The 20,713-nt window shown below is 41.6% G+C and overlaps 1 protein-coding gene across 1 annotated transcript; it reads left to right on the top strand.

The window, feature by feature from the left end:
• The first annotated feature begins 208 nt into the window (after positions 1-208).
• On the top strand, positions 209-18,434 carry rbm38 (RNA binding motif protein 38). Its single transcript, XM_074643761.1, has 4 exons — positions 209-688; positions 2,442-2,565; positions 4,228-4,282; positions 16,802-18,434. The coding sequence occupies exons 1-4, from the start codon at positions 467-469 to the stop codon at positions 17,151-17,153; spliced, it is 753 nt and encodes a 250-aa protein (XP_074499862.1). The 5' UTR covers positions 209-466; the 3' UTR covers positions 17,154-18,434.
• Positions 18,435-20,713: the final 2,279 nt, after the last annotated feature.

The raw sequence follows: 20,713 nt of genomic DNA, 5'->3' as shown, positions 1-20,713 counted from the left end.
GTATCATGTTTTGGCAATCTTTTACTATAACATTTGGTGCTGTGCTCGTCACTAGATACCAAATGATCCAACTGTTCCTCCATTTTATTGGCAGAAGGCTTTCAGCTGCCTATATGTATGGGGGGTTTCCTCTGTGTGCGTGCGCAGCAGGGTGGAGCAGGAGGCGTGATGCGCCAATGAAAGAGACGCACCGCTCATCTATTGGACCAGACGCTCAGTGGGCGCACACAAGACGCGCCTACCGAGCCTTAAAGACTTCGCTTTTTTTCCTCCTCCGAGACAGGAGACATGAGGTTCCGAGACACCTGTCAGGAGGACTACACATCCAGCAGCTGTATGTGATGCGACTGGAGGCTGCGTGTTGAACCATGGACGCGCTCTTATCTTTATTATAGAGCTCTCGGTGTGACCAAAGGAGCGTAAAGTTATTCTAGTGTTTTTTTTTCTTTGTGTTATTCTTCTCTGGATGAGTTCCCCGCTGTTTCTAGGCCAGCTGGTCGGGGTTCCGTTAGAGATAATGCACCCCACCATGGAGAAAGACACCACCTACACCAAGATCTTCGTCGGAGGGCTGCCCTATCACACCAACGACGCTTCACTTCGGAAATATTTCGAGACTTTCGGGGACATCGACGAGGCGGTGGTTATCACAGACAAACAGACGGGCAAGTCCAGAGGATACGGCTTTGTGAGTTTCATTTTTAAAGTTACTGTGATCTGCTAGAATAAAACGAGGATCTCCTAGAATAAACGAGTGAAAGTCATGTAGAATGAAATATGGGCTTTAATTAAGCTTTTATCAGCCACTCTGGCTTTAATTGGATAGTCGGGCTGGAAACACTAGATCATGTCTGTAGCAGCCAGTAATGAGTTGTAAGAGACTTTATCTTTATGGTTAATTGTATTTTTTTATTTTTTATTATTGCCTTGGAGGCTGCTCACACTGCCACTTTGTTCCACCAGCAGCAGCAGCAGCAGGAGGAAGAGTGTGTGTCTGGTGGTGGCAGTCACATGCTTGAAGCTCGAGTAGCAGATTGTTTCTTATAAGTGTGTCATCAATTATCTCTGCGGTCCCAAAGTGAGCAACAAGCCAAATGAGCATGCAGAAGGACTCACAGTGTACATGCAAGTATGGTGTACAGTAGATAGCCTATGATGACACACTGTGCTGCAGAAACAAGCACAGACAGACAGAGAGAGAGAGAAAGAGGGCATACAAGTTTCAAGTTTATTTGTCATATGCATTTAAAAGTACAGTGTACAGTGAAATGCAATGAAATGCATTTTACCCTGGCTCTCTCTCAGCCCTTAAAATCTATAAATAGTACAGTTGATAAATACTACAATAAATAAGACAATACCTGAAAATAAAATTATAAAACATTCATAAAACAATCCACAGCTCTGCATTCATTTAGTGCTACTGTTCAGTAGTCTGACAAATGAGTTGGTAATACAGCTGTGGACAGATGTTTGTGCTGTGTGTTTGTGTGAGACAGAGAGGGGGATGGGGGGGTCCTTGGTCACAGAGGTGTGACATGTCAGTTGGCTCTGCAAGATAAGGCTGCAGTAGTTTCATGTTGACTTCCTCCCATGCAGCACCCCCCTCCCTAGACCAGGATGTGTTTGCTTGTTTGTATGAGTGACTTTGTGTGTGAAAGAGAAAACAGATTATTGATGTGTGATTGGACTGACATGAAGTAGCAGTTCACATTATCTCTGGCCTCTGCGTAAAGCCACTGAGCAAATCAAACTGAGGCGACCCAAGTGTTGAGTTGTTTTTAGGACAGTATGCTCATTTCATCCCTGACTTCCCCTTTGGTGGTCTTAATTCCCTGCAGCAGCAGCAGCTTCTGGATGGCGGTCTCAAACCATCCGCCAACCTCTGTTTGCATAAAGAGTCCAGAGTCTGATGCTGCGAAACGAAAGCAAGCAAGCAAGCAAGCAGGCGGTTTTACTTTCAGTACCATTTATCAGTGGTGGAGCTGTAGTTTGCCTCAGATATTAGGTGTAACTGCACTGTTTGTGTGAGTGTGTGTTTGTGTGTGTGTGTGTGTCTTAACCTTCACCACCCCTTCCCACTGCTATCTGCCCACTCCTCAACTCACCCCCTCAAGGTAGCTTCCAGTATCTCATCCTTGGCAGCCCAGTTTGAAAAAAAAAAATCTGCCTCCTACATGAGCTCCACTGGAAGCATTAAAAACACACCGATGGCTGTCTTCATCTATGTGGTGGAGTCAGTGTCTCCTCACGCATTTAGCCAAAGAAGATTGAATCATTCAAGGACAGCAGCGACCTCAGGGCCTCCCCCCCACCCCCTTCCTCCTCCCAGCTCTGGTTCTGTTGCTTCATCGTGTTGGAATCACTCCTTCATTACTGGATAGATAGACAGAGAAGATGTAGCTTAAAGATTGATTATTAACCACTGATTCTGTCAACAGGTGACCATGGTGGACAGGGGAGCAGCAGAGCGGGCGTGCAAAGACGCAAACCCCATCATCGACGGCAGGAAGGCCAACGTGAACCTGGCGTACCTGGGAGCAAAGCCTCGCAGCGCGCAGACAAGTAAGTGTGTCAGATCACTGCTAAACACACAGGATGTAGATTATATTAGTAGGTTTTCTTTTGACCTAATTTTTAACCAAACACCTACAAATTATGTAAAGGATAAGGCCGGTGATGTTCAACTTCGCGAACCCATAAAAAGACCAACAGTCCCATCGGTTCCTCCTGAAGAATCTTTAAAAATTGGTCACAAATATGTAGTTTCACTTTTTAAAAAGGGCTGATGAACTGATGTCTTTACATCCAGATAGCCAGTGGCTTGCAGATACTTACTCAAGAACTGTAGTCCTCTTCAGCAAACATGAAGTTTTCTGTATTTTTAGATCAAAGATACTGTATGCTACTGTCAAATGGTGACGCTTTGCATTCACAATGTGCTGGGGAGACTAAACCTGGAACAACTTGGATGTCTATGGATGAATTTTATATTTTGATTCCTGCATGAAAATGGTTTGAGAAGCTGGCGTTCACATCTCAAATATCACATCATCATCCCACAAGTGCAGGAAAACACCAGGAAGTCATCAAAATGTTCCCTTGCTTGCAATGACATTTCCAAATGATTATAGTCTAACTTTGATGAGCTAATTTAGAGCTAATTTAGTGACCATTTAGCTGCCAAATGGTCACTGTTAATGGATTTCGAGCAAGTTCCAAGTGTCTGCATGTTGGTTTTTCTTGCTACACTGAAACGAATGGAAACCCACAGCTGCCTCGAAGATAGGAAATCAATCTCAAGGCCAATGATTGTGTACAAATTAGAGCTTAGTGGGATAAATCATGCAAAACCACTGGTATGCTCCTTTCAACCGTCTGTCTCTGTGCTCATCCCCACCATGCATTCACTCTTTGTGTACTTGATTTAACACACAGCTTTCATGCCGCCGGGCTTTTTCAGTGTTAACCACCAGCAGCACACACGCTTCATGCTTCCCATCCGACGTCTCGGACCTTGACGGCAGCTCTTCCCTCGCAGCTCGCTGGCTGAAATACTGTCGAGTGTAGGTGTGATTGACAAAACACTGGCGCCAACAACAACTGACTGTGTGTCCTTATTCTGGGGCCGCCGCTGCCTGCGACGCAACTCCCCAAGCATGCAGCTGATGGGAGATGGCAGCGCTTGGTATTTTGTTATTGTGTGCGAGAGAGAATAGGAGAGGGAGAGAATGAGAAGAGCAGGAGGGGATGGGACTGTTAAGAAGCAAGAAATAACAGTCTCCTCTTTGTGCTGGGCGAAGAAAGAAAATGTGCATTTATATATACGTTTTGAACAAAAGCAGGGTGCTGATGGAGTCACGGCTGTATACGGTGAAAACGAGGAATAACAGAGGAGTGAATAGCCGGAGGAATGTTGACATGAAGTCGGAGGAGGAGGATATGTTTCTCCTTTCTTACTCAGCCTCAGCTGATTCCTGGTGAACTCTGGAGGCAGCGAGGTCACAGATGTTTGTGTTCAATAGAGTGCATTATTATTTGTGTGAGTGTGTCGAGCATGTGTGTGCGTACGCTGAGGGAATAACAGATATACATGCTAACATCTGAGACAAACAAGCAGAGAGGCAGAGAATCGTCTCTGTCCTCGTCTGCCCGTCTCTCTCGCTCGCTGTCTGTGCAGCCGGTAGCTGAAATATCATTCCTCACTCTCTTTCTCTTTGTCTGCAGGTCTCTCTGTTGGAGTTCAGCAAGTCCATCCTACGTGGGCTCAGAGGCAATATGGGTAAGACGGAGAAGAATCAATACCTCTATTTCCACCTCTCTCTCTCTCACCTGCCTCCTCCTCCTCAACACAATACATCTCACTCCTCCGTCCTTGACATTTGTGAGCACTCGCTCCGGCTCTCCACTCGGGTTGTGGTAGTTAATGCCACTCTGCGATGTAAAACAAAGAAAGCAAAAGCCATCACAGACGGCACGAATGATGCTTGTTTCTCTGCACGAACTCTGCAGTGCTTCAAAGACGTATTCCATATCTCTATCTGTACATCATATTTTCATTTGTCTTCTGTTGTCTCTCTCTTTCTCTCTTTCTGGGCCATTAAACACACAAGAAGCTCAATTCTGAATTTCTCTCACGCATGAATTGGGCTTTACTGAGGCAACAAGCCATTTGGTCAAACTTCCCTGCATCCCTTCTCTTTTTTCCTCTCCACACATACACTGTTGCCATAATCTCTCATCTTTTTTTTCTCCTCATGTTTGTGCACGCAGAGACATTATATCATATCTATTTAATATCTCTGGGTGTTTTAGGCCAATGGTTCCCAACCTGGAGCTCAGCAGTCCCACAAGGGGTCATGAGCTGAATTCATAGTCCTGCGTTAAGGGGTTACAGATGTAGGCCTCATAAATGGAGAATGCTGATTGTGAAGAAAACGTTAAGGAAGTTGAAGAAAGACTTTTGTTGTCTTTTCCTTGGCAGTAACACACAACTAGCAAAGTACGACACGGCCTGATCACATACGATACATGCGTTTGTAGCGTCGCGGTGGTGCTATCAACGTATGGGATCCAACAGTGAGCTATAAATCAGAACCTACGCCGATGGCGTCTGCAGCAGGACGCATATGAGAAGACCCAAATGAGCAGGAAAAAGGAATGAAATATTTCTGTAACACTGAATCATTTATATTATTTTAATCTCTGGTTCCTTCTGGTGAAATACTGTCTAGTTTTACGTCTTCGGGTTTCTAAAAACGATTGAAATCAAACAATCTGAGAAGGGAAAACTACTTTTACCTGCTGACAACTCATGATGTGTTGAGGGATCACAAGTATATATTAAAAAAAAGGTTGGGAACCAATGTATTAGGCCATAAATCAATGATCAGGACTGCTTTATGGCAGCGGTAGATTTTTATGTGAATTTTGCAGCAATCTAATCAGAGCTGCAAAGAGAGTTAGTTGGTTAACCAGTTAGTCAATCAATAAGGCAACTACTTTGATAATCTATTAATCATTTTAGTCATTTTTCAAGCAACTTGCAAGGAGTCAATGCTCTTTTTTGTCATATATGATAGTAAATTGAATCATAACAGGCAACTCTTAATAGACAAAATTATTAATTGAGAAAATAATTCTTGAAAATGTACTACATCACAATATCGATCAATATGGCAGTATAAAATTACATCCACCAGGACGGAGGATTATTTTTCCTCCCAATGTACTGGTGAGCCAAACAGTGACATCATGGGAGCTGCTGGTGGTTTCTCACGGACTTGACTTGACTTGCCCGGAAATTCGCTGTAATTCACATGTGACGGACGTTCTGCCTCCTCATCCAGTTTTCCCTGAGTTTCTGTGTGAACTCAAAAAAGAAACCTTAATGACTCAGATCCTGAGTGAAACATGGAGGATGATTCATTCCCAGGGCTGTTACAGACAGAGGATGAACCCTCCAACACCTACTGAGGCTTGACTCAGATATTGGGTGTATGAGTGTTGTTTAGGTGATCGTACACAAGGATCTTGTCAACCGTTGTCCCAGCTGTGTGTCGGTCTGTGTATGTGGGGGCGTGTTGTCGACTGTCACTGAAATATTTCATTCATTTAATTCATAATTCATTGAAATATCTGCTCTTTGGGGAAAAGAGTGCAAAACATGTTTTGGTCTTTGTTTGATAAAAAAGTTGTACAGACTGGATCTTCTATATTTTAGAGGTGTTTTTAAGGAATATGCATCTAAGAGCTCTTCACACTGACTTTCTGCAGGATGACAAGTTCAGGCCTGCGGCTACAGAGGAGTCCATTAAAAACCTCAACTGTTCTGAGTGCTATTAATATTGCAGTCCTCAATTTCTGAATGAGTGATGAGGGAATTGAGGCCGACCCAGATGAGTCTATGAATGAGTGATGACGGCTTGATTGAAAGTCTCTCTCAGTGAAATCGGACATTCAAAGCAAAGGGAGTTTTAATCTGTGCTTCCAGGAAGAGTCGCAGCTTTGACTGAAACAAAGGAGGCAGAAATGTCACCTGGCACACCAACTAGCTAACTAGGTATCACACCCGTGAGGCAAACACACACACAGAAGGAAGGTGTCACTTTGTTTATCAGGGTGGAAACTTTCTGCAAATTCAAGCATTGAGGTGTTTGTAACAGATGCGTGTTTAAGCTTTCTGTTTTTCTTTCTGTTCTATGTTTTTGTAAACTGGATATCTTTGGACTGTTGGTTGGACAATACATGACCTTTCAATAAGTGATGGGCATTTTTTCATTATTTCAACATTTTGTCAATGAATTGAGAAAATAATCAGCAGAATGACTGATAAAGAAAATAATTCAGTCTTATTCTAAACCGCAGGTAAACGACTCATTCAGACTGTTGGTGAGGAGATACAGAAGACGTGCTGCTTTTTCCTTCCCGATACCGATTCCGATACCTAAGCTTGCCGTATCGATACCGAGTACTGATCCGATACCGGCGTGATAAATACAATATCTTGGGCGCTTTGTGGATCAGTTTGTCCTTTTTTTTCCCCCTTTGCCTTCGTGAAGTGGTCGTGCTCTTTTGCGTGATGCGTCTTCAAATGTTCTATAAGATTGCTGGCGTTGAAATTGGCAACTCTAGTGCCACCCCTCGAAACGGAAGCCTTCCATGACTGTACATAACCGCCTTACACTGGGAAATAATGCCAAATGGCTGACATTTTCCCCACTGACTAATTTTATCGATACACTCTCCACTAGCACCGCACTGTTGTTGCTTGCTATTGTCACATGACGAACTACCTTCAATCAGTTCTTCTTCGCTGCTCTAAAACAGCAGTTGCCGGTGGCAGCCGTGATACATTCGGGGCGACAGCACAGTGAAAACTACTGTCTTGGAGCGGCGAAGAAGAATTGATTGGCGGTTAAACAAGTTGATTTTTTTTTCTGGGTTAATAAATTAGGGTATCGGATCGGTGCATTGACTGGCGTACTCACCAATACCCGATACCAGATACTGAATTTTGGGCAGTATCTGACGCATTTCCAATACATGAGGATCTGTATCGGAACAACTCCAGTTTTATCAGTGGTTAGAAATGAATTCGATACTTTACAGATCAGTTATAATAAAAAATAAATTAAACACTTTGTGAGATGATTATAGACTTGATGGCTTATTTTTTTAAAGTGAAGAGTTCTCCATTGATAAAATGTTAGAAAGTGACTTCAGTAGTCTTCAGTGACATCTTTCATAAAGCTTTTATTTTGAAGTGGTAACATAAAGTATTTGAAAATATTAAACTAACCTCTGTGTCACACATTTAGATCTGCACCTTTATTTTTATTATCAAATCATTTTCCAATTCTATTTTGACTCATTGATTAATCATTTTATTATTATTATTTGTTTATTTAACAGGGACAATGGGCAGTCATTGACTCCCTGAGTCAGCTAGATAGCTATATTTCATCAGCAGTCCCATTTAATCTATGAAGTATCAGAACAAAGCAAAAACAAATACCTATCAGAGTCTGAGGCGACGTCTTCGAACAACAGTCAGTTGTCAGTTACAAAGATGTAAAATAGAGAAAAGGAACAAATCCTCAAAACAAATCCCTTTGTTTGATGGTGTGTTTGTGTGAAAAATCTGTTGTAGAAGAAGAAGCGATACCAGTTCATGCAGCAACTGTAACCTCAAGAGATCTCAGTAGCACAGCTGTGAGAGAGAGGTGTTGTGCTTTGAGTTTAAGGCAGATTCACTTTTTATCAACAGTAAACTCTCTCTATGTTAAATTACTGCCACTGTTGTTATTTGTCTCTCCACCTACATGTAAATTGAACACCCGACTTTATTATCTAAAGGAGATCTGTGGTAATATTTACACTTTAAATGAATTAGCACCTCTCTCTAGATTACAAATATGTTTAAATAAGGGGAAAATAAACTGTACAGCCTCTCAAATCTTTATATTCTTCAGTTTTAGTACATTCAAAGGGGCACATCTGTCCAGCTCAGATCTCTCTGCTCCGAGGCTAGATGTGTCTTTGACATGATCAGTATGACTGCAGTCACATTCAAACATTTCTTGGCAAAGTGAAGGACTTTTATTTTAGGAACAAGCTATAGCTTGTAGGTTTTAAACAGGCCTGCGCAGCTGATAAAGAACAGGAGTCTTTTTAGTCCATTACAAATTTAATAAGGGACGTACCGATCCAACTTTTTCTCTCATGATACAGATTACCGCTCCGATACCAGTGCTCTCTTTTTCCCTAATTTAACATCTTTATACTACAACAGGGATTGTTGTGGGCTAAAATGGAGGGCCCTTTATTTTTTTTCAAAATTCATTCACACATAAATATGTCACATATATATGTTATAACATAGGTTGCTGGTTTTAATGTGATATAAACTGATATTCGAAAGCATTTCAAGGACAACAAAAAATAAAAGTTACATACAGGAGGAAACAAAAAGATAAATAGATAACGAAAACTGAGCTGAAACACAGAATTAAAAAGAAACTGTATTTAATATGGATTCGTCACATCTGGACGATACTCGCTTAATAAGGTCTGTGTCGGTCCTGTGGATCAATGCATCCCTAGAATTTACCACCAATTTCACCAGATGTGATTTTGAATGAGATTTTAACAGCAGATATAGCTGATACTTCGCATTTTTATCCCAGTTTTCCAACATTTATAGCAATGGGTCACAAAGTGTGTTTTTGGTTTGAAAAAGCAGATGATAATCAACCACTCCTGTGCCTTTAGTACTCATATACTATACAATACTGCTGTAGAATCACTACAAATCCCTCCTAACCACACCTCTAAAGCTCCCTAATTAACACATGATGTATAATGGATATGTAACATGTTAATTAGTGAGCTGTTAGAGGAGCTGGTATCAGTGGATTTTGCCTTTCGACAGATCCAGGGTGACTGTTTCCTCCTGTGTCCAGTTGTTTTGCTAAACTAAGGTAATCAGCTGCTGGCTGTAGCTATGTGTTGAACAGACAGATGTGAGTGGTGTTGATCTTTTCATGTATCTCGTAGTAAGAATAGCAAACTATTCTTTTAAATATAACATCTATCTAACCATGTCAGCAGGTCTTTTGTTGCCCTCTGTCTTCACTGCCGCGGGGCTCCCGGGGGGCTTCAGGGTCTGACACTCACACAGCAAACAGCAAATAACAAAAAACTAACTCACACAAAGCACAGCTCTGTCTGCTGCTTCGGCGTATTTGCTTTAAGTTTTAGGGAGGACAGAGGACGGCCTGATGCCAAATGTGGCTTTGAGCTACAGCTGAGTCGTGGGGGAGGAGGAGAGGAGAGGAGGAGGGCTGTTCTCATTCGAGGGAGGGGGGGCATCTGTCACCCATGGCTGCCTGCTGTCTGCCTTTAGCACCCAACGTCGGTGCTTGGCAGAAGTGAAATTCATTTTTCTCAAAAAACAAAACAAAAAAAAAAGCGTTCTGGTGTTTATTTTTTTGAGTGAAAGAATGGAGATGGATGTGTGGTGGGGCTGTTAAAGGTGGAGGGGCGGCAGTACTTCCTGTTGAAGCAGTGGAACAGAGAGCGGGAGGAAGAGGAAGGGAGGGGGGGGGGTGACACAGACTAACAGCACACCTGTGGCTGGGTGTAGTTGTGGCTGGGTGCAGTGAAGCTTTGGGGCCGGTGGTAGACGTGACGCCGGAGATCGTTTCTGGTGTGAAATGAATTTATGGTCGGGTGAAATATGTGCCTCAGTGAATCATAAAACAGCAGCGACATGTCGCCTCCTTTGATACGTTCACATCCTCGACCGTTTTCTCTCTACGTCTCTGATTTTTTTTTTTTTTTTCACTCTTCCTTTGTTTCCTCTTTTGGCTGCCTTCCTCCCCCTCTAAATGATCTTTCTTTCTCTTTCCTCCTCTGTCTCAGCCTGCCGTTCTCACTCTTATCTGTCTGGCGAGGGGTTTTTTAGGTAGACGCTGAATCCTCAAGTGTATATTTATCTTATCCGGGGACCCAATTAGGAGAGGCACTTCTGTCGCATGAAAAGCCTAATTCAAAAAAAGGTAATGTCGGAGGCTTTTCACAGCACAGAAAGCTTCCGTTTTGTGTTCAGTTGTCTCTTAAAAGATGACACATTGTGATCTGCATTTGTATTTTTTTTCTTCACTTTTTAGATTTCGTTGTTTTGTGATTTTGCAATTTTAGTGCTTTTTTTTTTGGATCCGTAAATTGATAATGTGCACAAAAATATACAAATCCAGATTGAGGCCGTCTTTTAACAAGCTGTGGTTTACAGTAGCATTTCAGGCTAACTCAACACTTTATGTATACACATCATGTGCCTGCAGGTGTTTCACAGTAAAAACCTCTCAACTGCCAGTAATGTGACACGAGTATACCAGCTGTATATAAACACTTCATACGTTGTTTATATACACACACATTATAATGCAGATGTAAGCAGATATGAGGATGTTTCTAGGTGTTTATTAATGCATTTGTCAAGAACTATAACTTCTGTATAAAGAGTTAATGAATGATTGATAACAGTATAATATTGCTGCAATCATATAGAATGATTTATGATTACTGTCACAAACCATGACACACACGGTCGTGACAAAAGAAGGAGATGCACACAACTAAGCCAATTAACACATTTTTTATACAATTTAAGCTGCAGTGGGTAGAAACATGGAGCAAACATGATTTAAAAAAGTTATTTTTATAAAACGGTCACTACTATATCCTGACAGTAGTGCATGAGACAGGTGAAAAAAGTCATTTTCCTGTGTGTCCTCCCGTGCTCCTAATGGCATCTGCAAGATTTCAGACCGGAGGAAAACAACCAATCAGAGCCGAGCTGGAGCCTTGTCGTCTCTGAGCAGCTGTCAATCACTCACAAACTCTGATCAAATGGTCAAACTAGGCAGCACTGATCAAATATGAATCAATAGCCTGTTACTGTAATGCCTATTTCTCGCCTCAGATGTTTTCAGAATCATCTTGTAGTGTACTGTTTAGCTGTAAAATGAGAAAGTTTGTGACCCAGCAGCCATGTTGAGATCTGTTGAGGAAATACCAAGCACCTCCCACCAGCCAGAGAACAGAATATTTATTAATATTTGATCAGTGCTGCCTTGTTTGACCATTTCATCAGAGTTTGCAAATGATTGACAGCTTCTTCCGTTGAATGAACAGCCAATAGGAACGCTCTCTCTCTCTGAAATGACCTGTGATTGGCCAAAGTAGATTTTCTAAAGCCTGAAAACAGAGCCATGAGGAGGTGCAGAAGTCTAGTTTTCTCTCAGAACACTTGAATTACAATATGCTGAAAGGTTATTATGGATTTTTTGCCCAATGATGCCAAAAACATTCTGCCTACTGCAGGTTTAAAGAAAAACATAAGAGGAAATGTTGTATGGTGCAACAACACAAACCAAACCGTCAACCAGAAACCAAATTGAGAGCCTTGTGGAGGCAATAAATGCTCCCAATCTCGCATTTAGCACCTTTATTATATTTATTTTTCAATATACATATAAAGAATAAATACTTTGTGTTTCACGAAGGACGAATACAACTGCATTGCATTATATTATTTTATAATCATTAACTGTTTATACTCAAGTTACAGATGCCTTATTAGGAGAAGTTATAATTGTTGACCGATGCATAACCTTATAACTGCACACAACTAGTGACTCATAACCCATGATTACGTTTTTATACACTGCTTGTAAAGTGTTGCTGACTTTTACCGTGAAGCAGCTGCAGACAAATGATGTTTAACAAACTCAGAACTTTATAAAAGTTTATCTAAAATCTAAGATCAGATCTATTTTTGTTAGTTTCTTGTTGACGTTACACTGCAAACACAAATCTCTGTTTGTAGGGTTTACAGTTTTAACCCCGTACAATCTGAGACGCATTGTAATGATCATGACTTGCACTCTTCCATGATGATATTCAGTTAACACGTCACTTAATGTACATTTTCTCTACATCACACAGCCCTATTTGTATTAATATGTTAATTCAAATGTCTTTCTTGCTTGCTGACATGAGTGTCCAGCACTGATGTTGGCCTTTCTATCTCTCACCCTCCCTCAAGCCGTGTGTGTGGGTGTGTGTGTGTTTATCGAGAGAGGACGGAGGGTCATGTGTGTGCGTCTCCATGAGTGTGTGTTTGTCTCTTTGACTGACTCACCCTCCTCACATCCCTGTTCTGAACTATTAAAAGCGTGGCTGTCCTAAGGCATGAGGGATATGATGGCTGATCCTTCACCTCTCAGCATCTCTCCCGTCTCCTCTCCCTCCCGCTCACTCACTCCTCGCCCACGGAGTCCCGACCTCGACCCTCTTTTTTATATTCACTGCATCCTATCTCTTTTATCCCGCCGCCTGGTTTTGAGGAAGGACAGTGAGGGGAGTGCAGAGAGAGGAAGCTGGCTGTGAGGGAGTGAACCCAGAGAGAGGAGGGAGAGAGGAGTCGGTGGAGGTTATTCTGCTCTCGTGGGTCTGTTAGTGAGCGTACACCCATGCAGCTGCGCCAATTAGCCCTGCTTCGCCTGAACTCACCATACACACACACAGACACACGCACACACACACACATATCAACATCCTCTTCTAAGCTGCTTAACTGACTACACACAACCATTTAAGAGTGTATTATACTCCTTTCATTCAGACTTGCATGTTCACTTTTTCATGCATGTGTGCTGCATGTGTAATTGATGTGAGTGTTTGCGTGCATGTGTGTCTACACCCCATGCATGTGTGTACGTGTATATATATAAAAAAATGTGTGTTTGACAGCCAGCAATGATGCCAGGCACGGGGAGGAAAGAGGCGAGGCGCAGCGCCCTCTCGTACGATGCCGCTGTCACATTGAATCAGTCAGGCCGGTGCACAAGCAGGCAGCGGCACACAGCCGTGGGAATGACACTGCACTTCTGCTCTGGGAGAGACTGACGGAGCTGGGAGTGAGGGGAGATGGGAGATGGGATACAGCAGGGTCGAGGAGGGGGATATTAGCTTCAGCTGTGTTTTGACTTAATGTGTTGTTGTATGTCATTAGTCTACAGGTATTACCTTTCGTCATTGTGTTGCTTTCTTGGCCAGGCATCCCTTAACGGCCCTGAATACCTATTTCCTCAATCAGGATCTTACTGTGGATGATTTAATCCTACATGAACACACTATTTTTTTCCAGCAAGTTAACCCCTTACCATCCCACCCCCTATTTTTAGAGGGGTAGTGGTGGAGGACAGGGGATGTTCAGGGGTAGACGCAAAGTCAGCAGTAGATGTCACATAGAAGTGGTGCACATCTTCTGAAAGCTGGGAACCTGAAGATTAATTTGAGTTGCAGCTCAGCGCTGTGTGTCAAGTTATTCTAGTCATAAATAACAAATGCAATTTAATTGATTAATTAATTTAAATACATTTTTAAAGTGTATCAGGGTTTAGAACATTATGATAGAAGTATATGATGGCCATTCCCATGCTCAATTATGTCTCATAAGTTGCTGCAGCAATTTTGAGGTTGATACCATTTGTTAAACAGATTTGGTGCTAAATTTAACCAATTTTTACCACTCGAGAATTGATAAAAATGATCAATAATCCCTCCAAAATACCACATTAAGACATCACCTGTTCTGGAAACTGCTCAGAAACCCCCTTATTGTCAGTAAAGCCATCCATCCTCTGAATACCCTCGGTCTCTAGTTTGTGGCTGTAAAGTTCCATGAGGCTGTGATTATCCTAGAGGTCACCACAGGTCATTTTATACAGTGAGGTCAAGTTTCAAAAAATGGTCTCACTACAATGAAATGGCTACTATGGAGACTAACATCATCACACATGAATACAATTGGGTTCATTGGATCCACAAGAGCCTCAGCTTTACAGTGATACCCAATTTATACCAATTTATGCAATTCCAAGACTGTTTAGGGACCCCAGTATGCAGACATATTCAAATCCACCATTTTAGAATAGGTGAAAATAACACATGCATGCAAAAAGCTGCATGTGATTATCATAAAGTGGGTATCTCTGTAAAGGTCAGTCTACTCATCTAAGTATATTTCCCAAAAGGAGCTAAATGAACTATTCCTTTATATGGAGAAAGTGAAGGAGAAAATCCTGAAGACCTAGATTTGAAATGCTAGTCCAGATCCTAAAAGGTTTGCAAAAATAGCCTACCGACAAAAACATGATGCACAACACATCTACTGTTTGGCATTTTGTGTGATAGTGCAGCCGTGAAAATATGGCGTGACTATTTCACTCAAATTAAGTATAATTTTAGTTTGGCTTCTATGAAAACAAGGAGATACAGAAATTGGTGCTTTGAGGTCAACCTTTAAGTTGAAGAAAATGGGGACTGAAGGGTTGAACACAGTAGGGTTAAATAAGTCCGTAGAAGAGTTAAGTAAGGTTAAATAAGTTTAAAACTTAAATATGGGTCCTATGGGGGAACATCGGCAGGCGTACTGTACATACTGGTGTGTGCCCGTGTGTGTGTTGTGTATACAGCGGCGTGGGTGTGAACAGACCCAGTACCAGTATTTGTTGTGTAAGCACACCTGATCCCTGCTCTGGCTCTGTTTAGTGGTAAGCAGCCGCAGCAGGCCGCCTCCCGCTGCTCTGCTCACCTGCTCAGACTCAGTGACAAGGTTACTGTCAGGGTAATGTGTTTGACTGTAGGCGCTGATCACAGGAGTGTTAAGTACTGTCATGTTCTGTTGTTTCTACTTAAGCAGCATAACCCAGTTCCTCTGATATGATCGCTGTTGCCGTTGCCAGATGTAACCGAGGCAGTTCAGGTTAAGTGGGCAGCCTCAGGCAAGGGCATGAGTGAATACAAGAGGACAGTAGAGCACTTTTTTCTCTCATTATTGCTATGGCTCGGAGTATCAACAGTCTCATCATATCTGTTGTTGTGGCAGCTTGTGTGTGTATGTGAGTGCACCGGCATTTAATTCGGAGACCACATTTTCGATTATTCATTTCAGAAATACTTTGAAATTTTCTTGTTATTTAGTATTTTCATTTTTAAATGGGTGATATTTCATTTGGAACAAAGTGTTACGTTTTTAACATTTCTCAGGCAGTGTGCTAATTAAACTTAAACACAAGGGAGAAGGTCTATTTTAAGGCAACAGTGCTGATAATTGCTCTTAAAGGAGGAGGTGGAGGAGGCCTTTATAGGACTCAAGGTTTTAATGTTGGATTTAATAAAGAAAAAGAGAAGTTGCTGAAAAGCTGTAGTCCGTTTGCAACTCGGACAAACATGGAGTGTGTGTGTCAGGCTCTGGTTACTGTTATTGTTTAATGACAATAATCAGATCAGTGGCAGCTCTGATCGCACATTAATCAGATTTTGCAAACGTTGTCATCGGATATTCAGACACAGATATGGATGTGGTCAGAACTGTGTGTGTCATTTTCTTCTATATTTATGAAACACTCCTCTATCACATTTATTTTATTCTTTGGGCTTAGCTTGGCATAACAATGTGCAAATATACTGTAACTGTACAAACAGCATGCCATACAAACGGAAAAGATTGATACTCAAGAGAGCTTTATTGTCATTGTCTCAATGACAAAATTGTAGTTGCATCTCAAATCAGTTGCCACCAAATCATTTAGAGATATAAAATAACAATATATAAGTACCAAAATATACAGTCTAATAACAATGTAAAAGTACCAAATTTCTTTATATGTAATGACAATTATTTAAAAAGTATATTTGAAATGACAGTGACTGGTGTTTTGATTTCCATATCTGTGCACCATGATATTTTCTGGTCTTATAAAAAAGAAGATTGTCATCCAGTCTGGTTTTATGAGAGTGAAAGTTTGAAGAAGTCACTAAGGTGATGAGATATATATTTATATATAAACACACAAAGAATGCTGCTTCCCAGGTTTGTCCTCTTTTATGTGGAGTTGTATATCTGTGAGCACACAGTTCCTACACTAGGGCTGTAGGTAATGATTATTTTCACTGTTAATTCATCTGCTGGTTATTTTCTGGCATATTAATTTGTTTTGTCCGATCCAAACCCCGACGCTGTTCAGATTACAATCAAAGTAAACCTCCAAATATTCACATTTAAGAAGCTGGAACAAGACATTTTTTTGTTTGTTTTTTGCTTAAGAAATAACTGAATTATTAATCTAATATCAAAATTGTTACTGATTATTTTTTTATGTCGCTCAACTAATCAGTTAATGGACTGATCTTTTAATCTCTAACCCTTTTCCCTCTGTCCATCCAGGCTCGCCCAGCAGTACGTCTACCCCCAGGCGTTCCTCCAGCCCAGCCTGTTGCTGCAGTCCCAGCTCAGCCCGACAGCAGCAGCACTCACCTCCCCTTACCTGGACTACAGCTCCGCCTACAGCCACTACGCCCCCACAGGACTGGAGCAGTACCCCTACACCCCGTCCCCGTCGCCCTCCGCTGGCTACCTCAGCTACAGCTTCTCCCCCGGCACGCAGGCGCCCGCTCTCACTGCACCCCCGACCCCTCCGGCTGCCATCCATCCTTCTCTGGCTGCGCTCACCGCCATGTCTGCCGCCCCGCAGACCTTCCTCCACTACCCTCTGCACCAGCCCGACCGCATGCAGTGAACAGCTCTCCGAGTGGAGCTGCAGCTGCCAAACTGATGATTCAAAGCAGCGTGACTGTTGACCTGTGACATCATCAGGATGAGACTGGATAACCAGGGAGAGAGTGTGATGTAATCAAAAGGGCTTCTAGAAAGCACTCTCATTCCTGTTTTTTTATATATATATATTATTGTTGTTGTAATAGTTGATGAAAATGTTCTATTGCTACAGTCATCAGCATACGATCTGAATGTTTTTCATACGTGGCAGACGTCAGGGACTGGAGTGAGACGACTGGTAATCTTCTGGACGTTTCTGTCATACCGCTGACCGTCAGCGCTGATGTTGGAGGCAGGCCGACTGCTGGAGAGCGGACAGGTAAAGACAATGAGAAATATGTCTGTTTGACATGATGCTGCGGCTGCAGTTTCTCCAAAGGTACTGAGCTGAATGCTGGATATTAGCCAAGCTGAGAGCCAGTTCCTCTTTCAGAAACGAAGGTCCAATTACCTCCTCTTCAAGGTTACCTTTCTGTCTATGGCCTTAGAGATCTCTCTCTCTCTCTCTCTCTCTCTCTGTACCTGGTTCAGTTTGTGTTTGTCATTTTTATTAGTCTCTCATCTCAAATGAACAAAATGTTTATTGTGCTCCCTTTTGTTCCTTTTATCTACCGCTGGCGAGTCATTACACGGTGATAATCACAGTTTAACAGAATATGCAATTATGATGATAAAGGATGAGCATGAATAAGGTAGACAACACTGGTATTTTGTTTTTGTATTACTACTGTTAGAACATTACTGAGAGAAAGACTTTGCTAACACTTTAAAACACAATAGTCATCTTGTGAAAATCCTGCAGCGGCTTATTAGGCTATTTTTGACCCATAACTTTTGGAGAAAGAGTGTCTGGATTTGGTCTTTGGGGACTGTTTTATGATACTGAAATTACAAAGTTGTCAATACATATCAAGTAAAATGTGTTTGGATGTAGGTGATGTTGTTACTGAATGTGTGTGAGTGTATTTGGTGTCTGTTTCTCTATGTGTGAGTTGAGTGAGAGAGACATAGGGCGATGCAGTATACGCCAGTGTCAGGACCAAGCTCCTTTTCCAGCCCATTGTACTGGTCAGAGTTGTTTCTTTGTTTTCTTTTTTTTTTCCAGCTGCAGAATACAGACAGATGCTTTGGTAATGATACTGGAGTCTCACTGTGCTGTGGCGCCACCTTAGTAAAGTCATAAACTAAGCCATACATCACATTTAAAACAAATATGCAAAATAAAATGAATATTTCTAAGTAAGACGTTTTCTGTGTGTGGTCGGATTACAGTAATTGTGATTAACAATCTGTGGGAAACAGCTGCTGCATGAGATTACCAGGAGCCTGGAGAGTCACACATGAGTCATACGAGACATTTTCTTGTGTCATTGAGATACTCGTTACAACAACCCTGGTACCCCATATTCCTGCAGTAACCCCCACAGAACTCCCCGGGGCACACGGTTGTAAGCCTTTTCCAAGTCCACAGAACACATGTAGACCAAATGGGCAAACTTCCATGACCCCTCCAACAGCCCCGTAAGGGTAAAGAGCTGGTCCACTGTTACACGGCCAGGACGGAATCTGCATTGTCCCTCATGGATCCGAGGTTTGACAATTGGTCGGAGCCTCCTATCCAGCACTCGAGAATAAGCTTTCCCAGGGAGGCTGAGCTGTGTGATACCCCAATAATTGGACCACCATACTGGTCTACCATTCCACAGGCACTGTCCGCGACCTCCACGTGACACTGAAGTGGCGTGTCAGCCAAGACAGCCCAACAATCTCCAGAGCCTTCAGCATCTCAGGGCGATTCTCATCTACCCCCGGCGCCTTGCCGCTGAGGAGCTTTTTGACTACCTCAGCGACCTCTGCCAAGGATATGGACAAACCTTCCCCCGAGTCTTCAAACTCTGCCTCCTCTATGGAGAAGTTGTTGGTCGGGTTCAGGAGTTCCTCAAAGTGCTCTTTCAACCGCTTGACGACATCCCCAGTCTGGGTCTGCAGTTCTCCTCCACTGCTGAGAACAGCCTGAGTCAAGCCCTGCTTTCCCTGCACCGGCGGAGGTGCGACAGGCTGGAATGCCGAAGCAGGAAACAACACCTCACCTGTACAATGATCTGACTTTTTCATCACTTTTTACAACATACTATACTATAAATTTTGTATTAGCTTTTTCATACTTACTATACTATGTCTTTATATCCCTTTTTTCTACATACTGTACCATGACTTTTTATCAATTTGCCGACCTATGATACTTTAACTTTTTCTGACTTTTTTCGACAAAGTATACTATTACTTTTTTATCACGTTTTTGTTACGTACTATACTACGACATTTGAATCACTATTTTTGACATACTATACTATGACTACTTTATCAACTTTTTCAGCATACCATACTTTGACTTTTTTTAAATATTTTTTTCAAAATACCACACTATGACTTTTTTCAACATACTATACCATGACTTTTTAATCACTTTTTTTGACATACTATACTATGACTTTTTTTTTACATGCTACATAATTACTTTTTTGTACTCTTTTTTTGACATGATGTATTATGACTTATGAAATAGCTTTTTGTGGTAGATAACTGTTTGGAATAATGGAGGTCTGTGAGTTCAATCCATATGTGACACAGTGATTTTTGAGGGCTAACTTCAGATACAGAAGTCAAATACAAAAGGAAACACCACATCAGTGTATCTACAGATAGCTCAGTGTGGTAGATATCTGGTTAGAATACTGGAGGTTGTGGGTTCGATCCTCATGTGGCAAAGTCTGTTTTCAGTTCTAACTTCTAATGACGAAGTCAAATATACGAAGAGAACAGTTAGAAGTGCGTGTGGCATTGGTGGCTTGGCTGCTAAGTTCCCAGTTCTGTGTGTGACAGAGCAGGGTTCGATCCCCACCCTCACATCGAGCCCCATCCTCACATCGATACCCGGTGCCCGACAGTGGAGTGAGACAAGCGTCTCGTCCCAGGTTTTCAGAGAGATACAACTGGGGGGTTATGCAACAGAAAGAATGTAATATATTGTATATAATTATACAAAGTATATAACCTAACCCTAACCTGTATAATATATAACCCTAACCCTGACCTGTATAATACATAACCCAAACCCTGACCTGTGTAATATATAATTTCTAATATATAATTTATATATAACTATGACGTTTTTATGACTTCTTTCAACATACTTTCTTTTTTACCTCTTTTTTGACACACTATACTAAGATTTTTTTCGACATACTTTGACTTTTTTATCACTTTTTTCGACATACTATACTATGACTTTTTTAGACATACTATTAATTTGTTATCACTTTTTTCAACATACTATTGTATGACTTTTTTTTATCAGTTTTTTCAACACACTATACTATGACTTTTTTCTACATACTTTATAATCACTTTTTTGACGTACTATATTCTGACTTTTTTTATCACTTTTCGCGAAAAAATTTTCATGACATGTTTTTTGACATACTATACTGTGACTGTTTTATGACTTTCTTTAATACATAC

This window comes from Sebastes fasciatus, chromosome 8 (genome assembly GCF_043250625.1).
Source record: "Sebastes fasciatus isolate fSebFas1 chromosome 8, fSebFas1.pri, whole genome shotgun sequence".
Taxonomy (NCBI): domain Eukaryota; kingdom Metazoa; phylum Chordata; class Actinopteri; order Perciformes; family Sebastidae; genus Sebastes; species Sebastes fasciatus.
The sequence above is the reverse complement of the archived record's forward strand: the minus strand, read 5'-3'. Positions and strand labels throughout refer to the sequence as shown.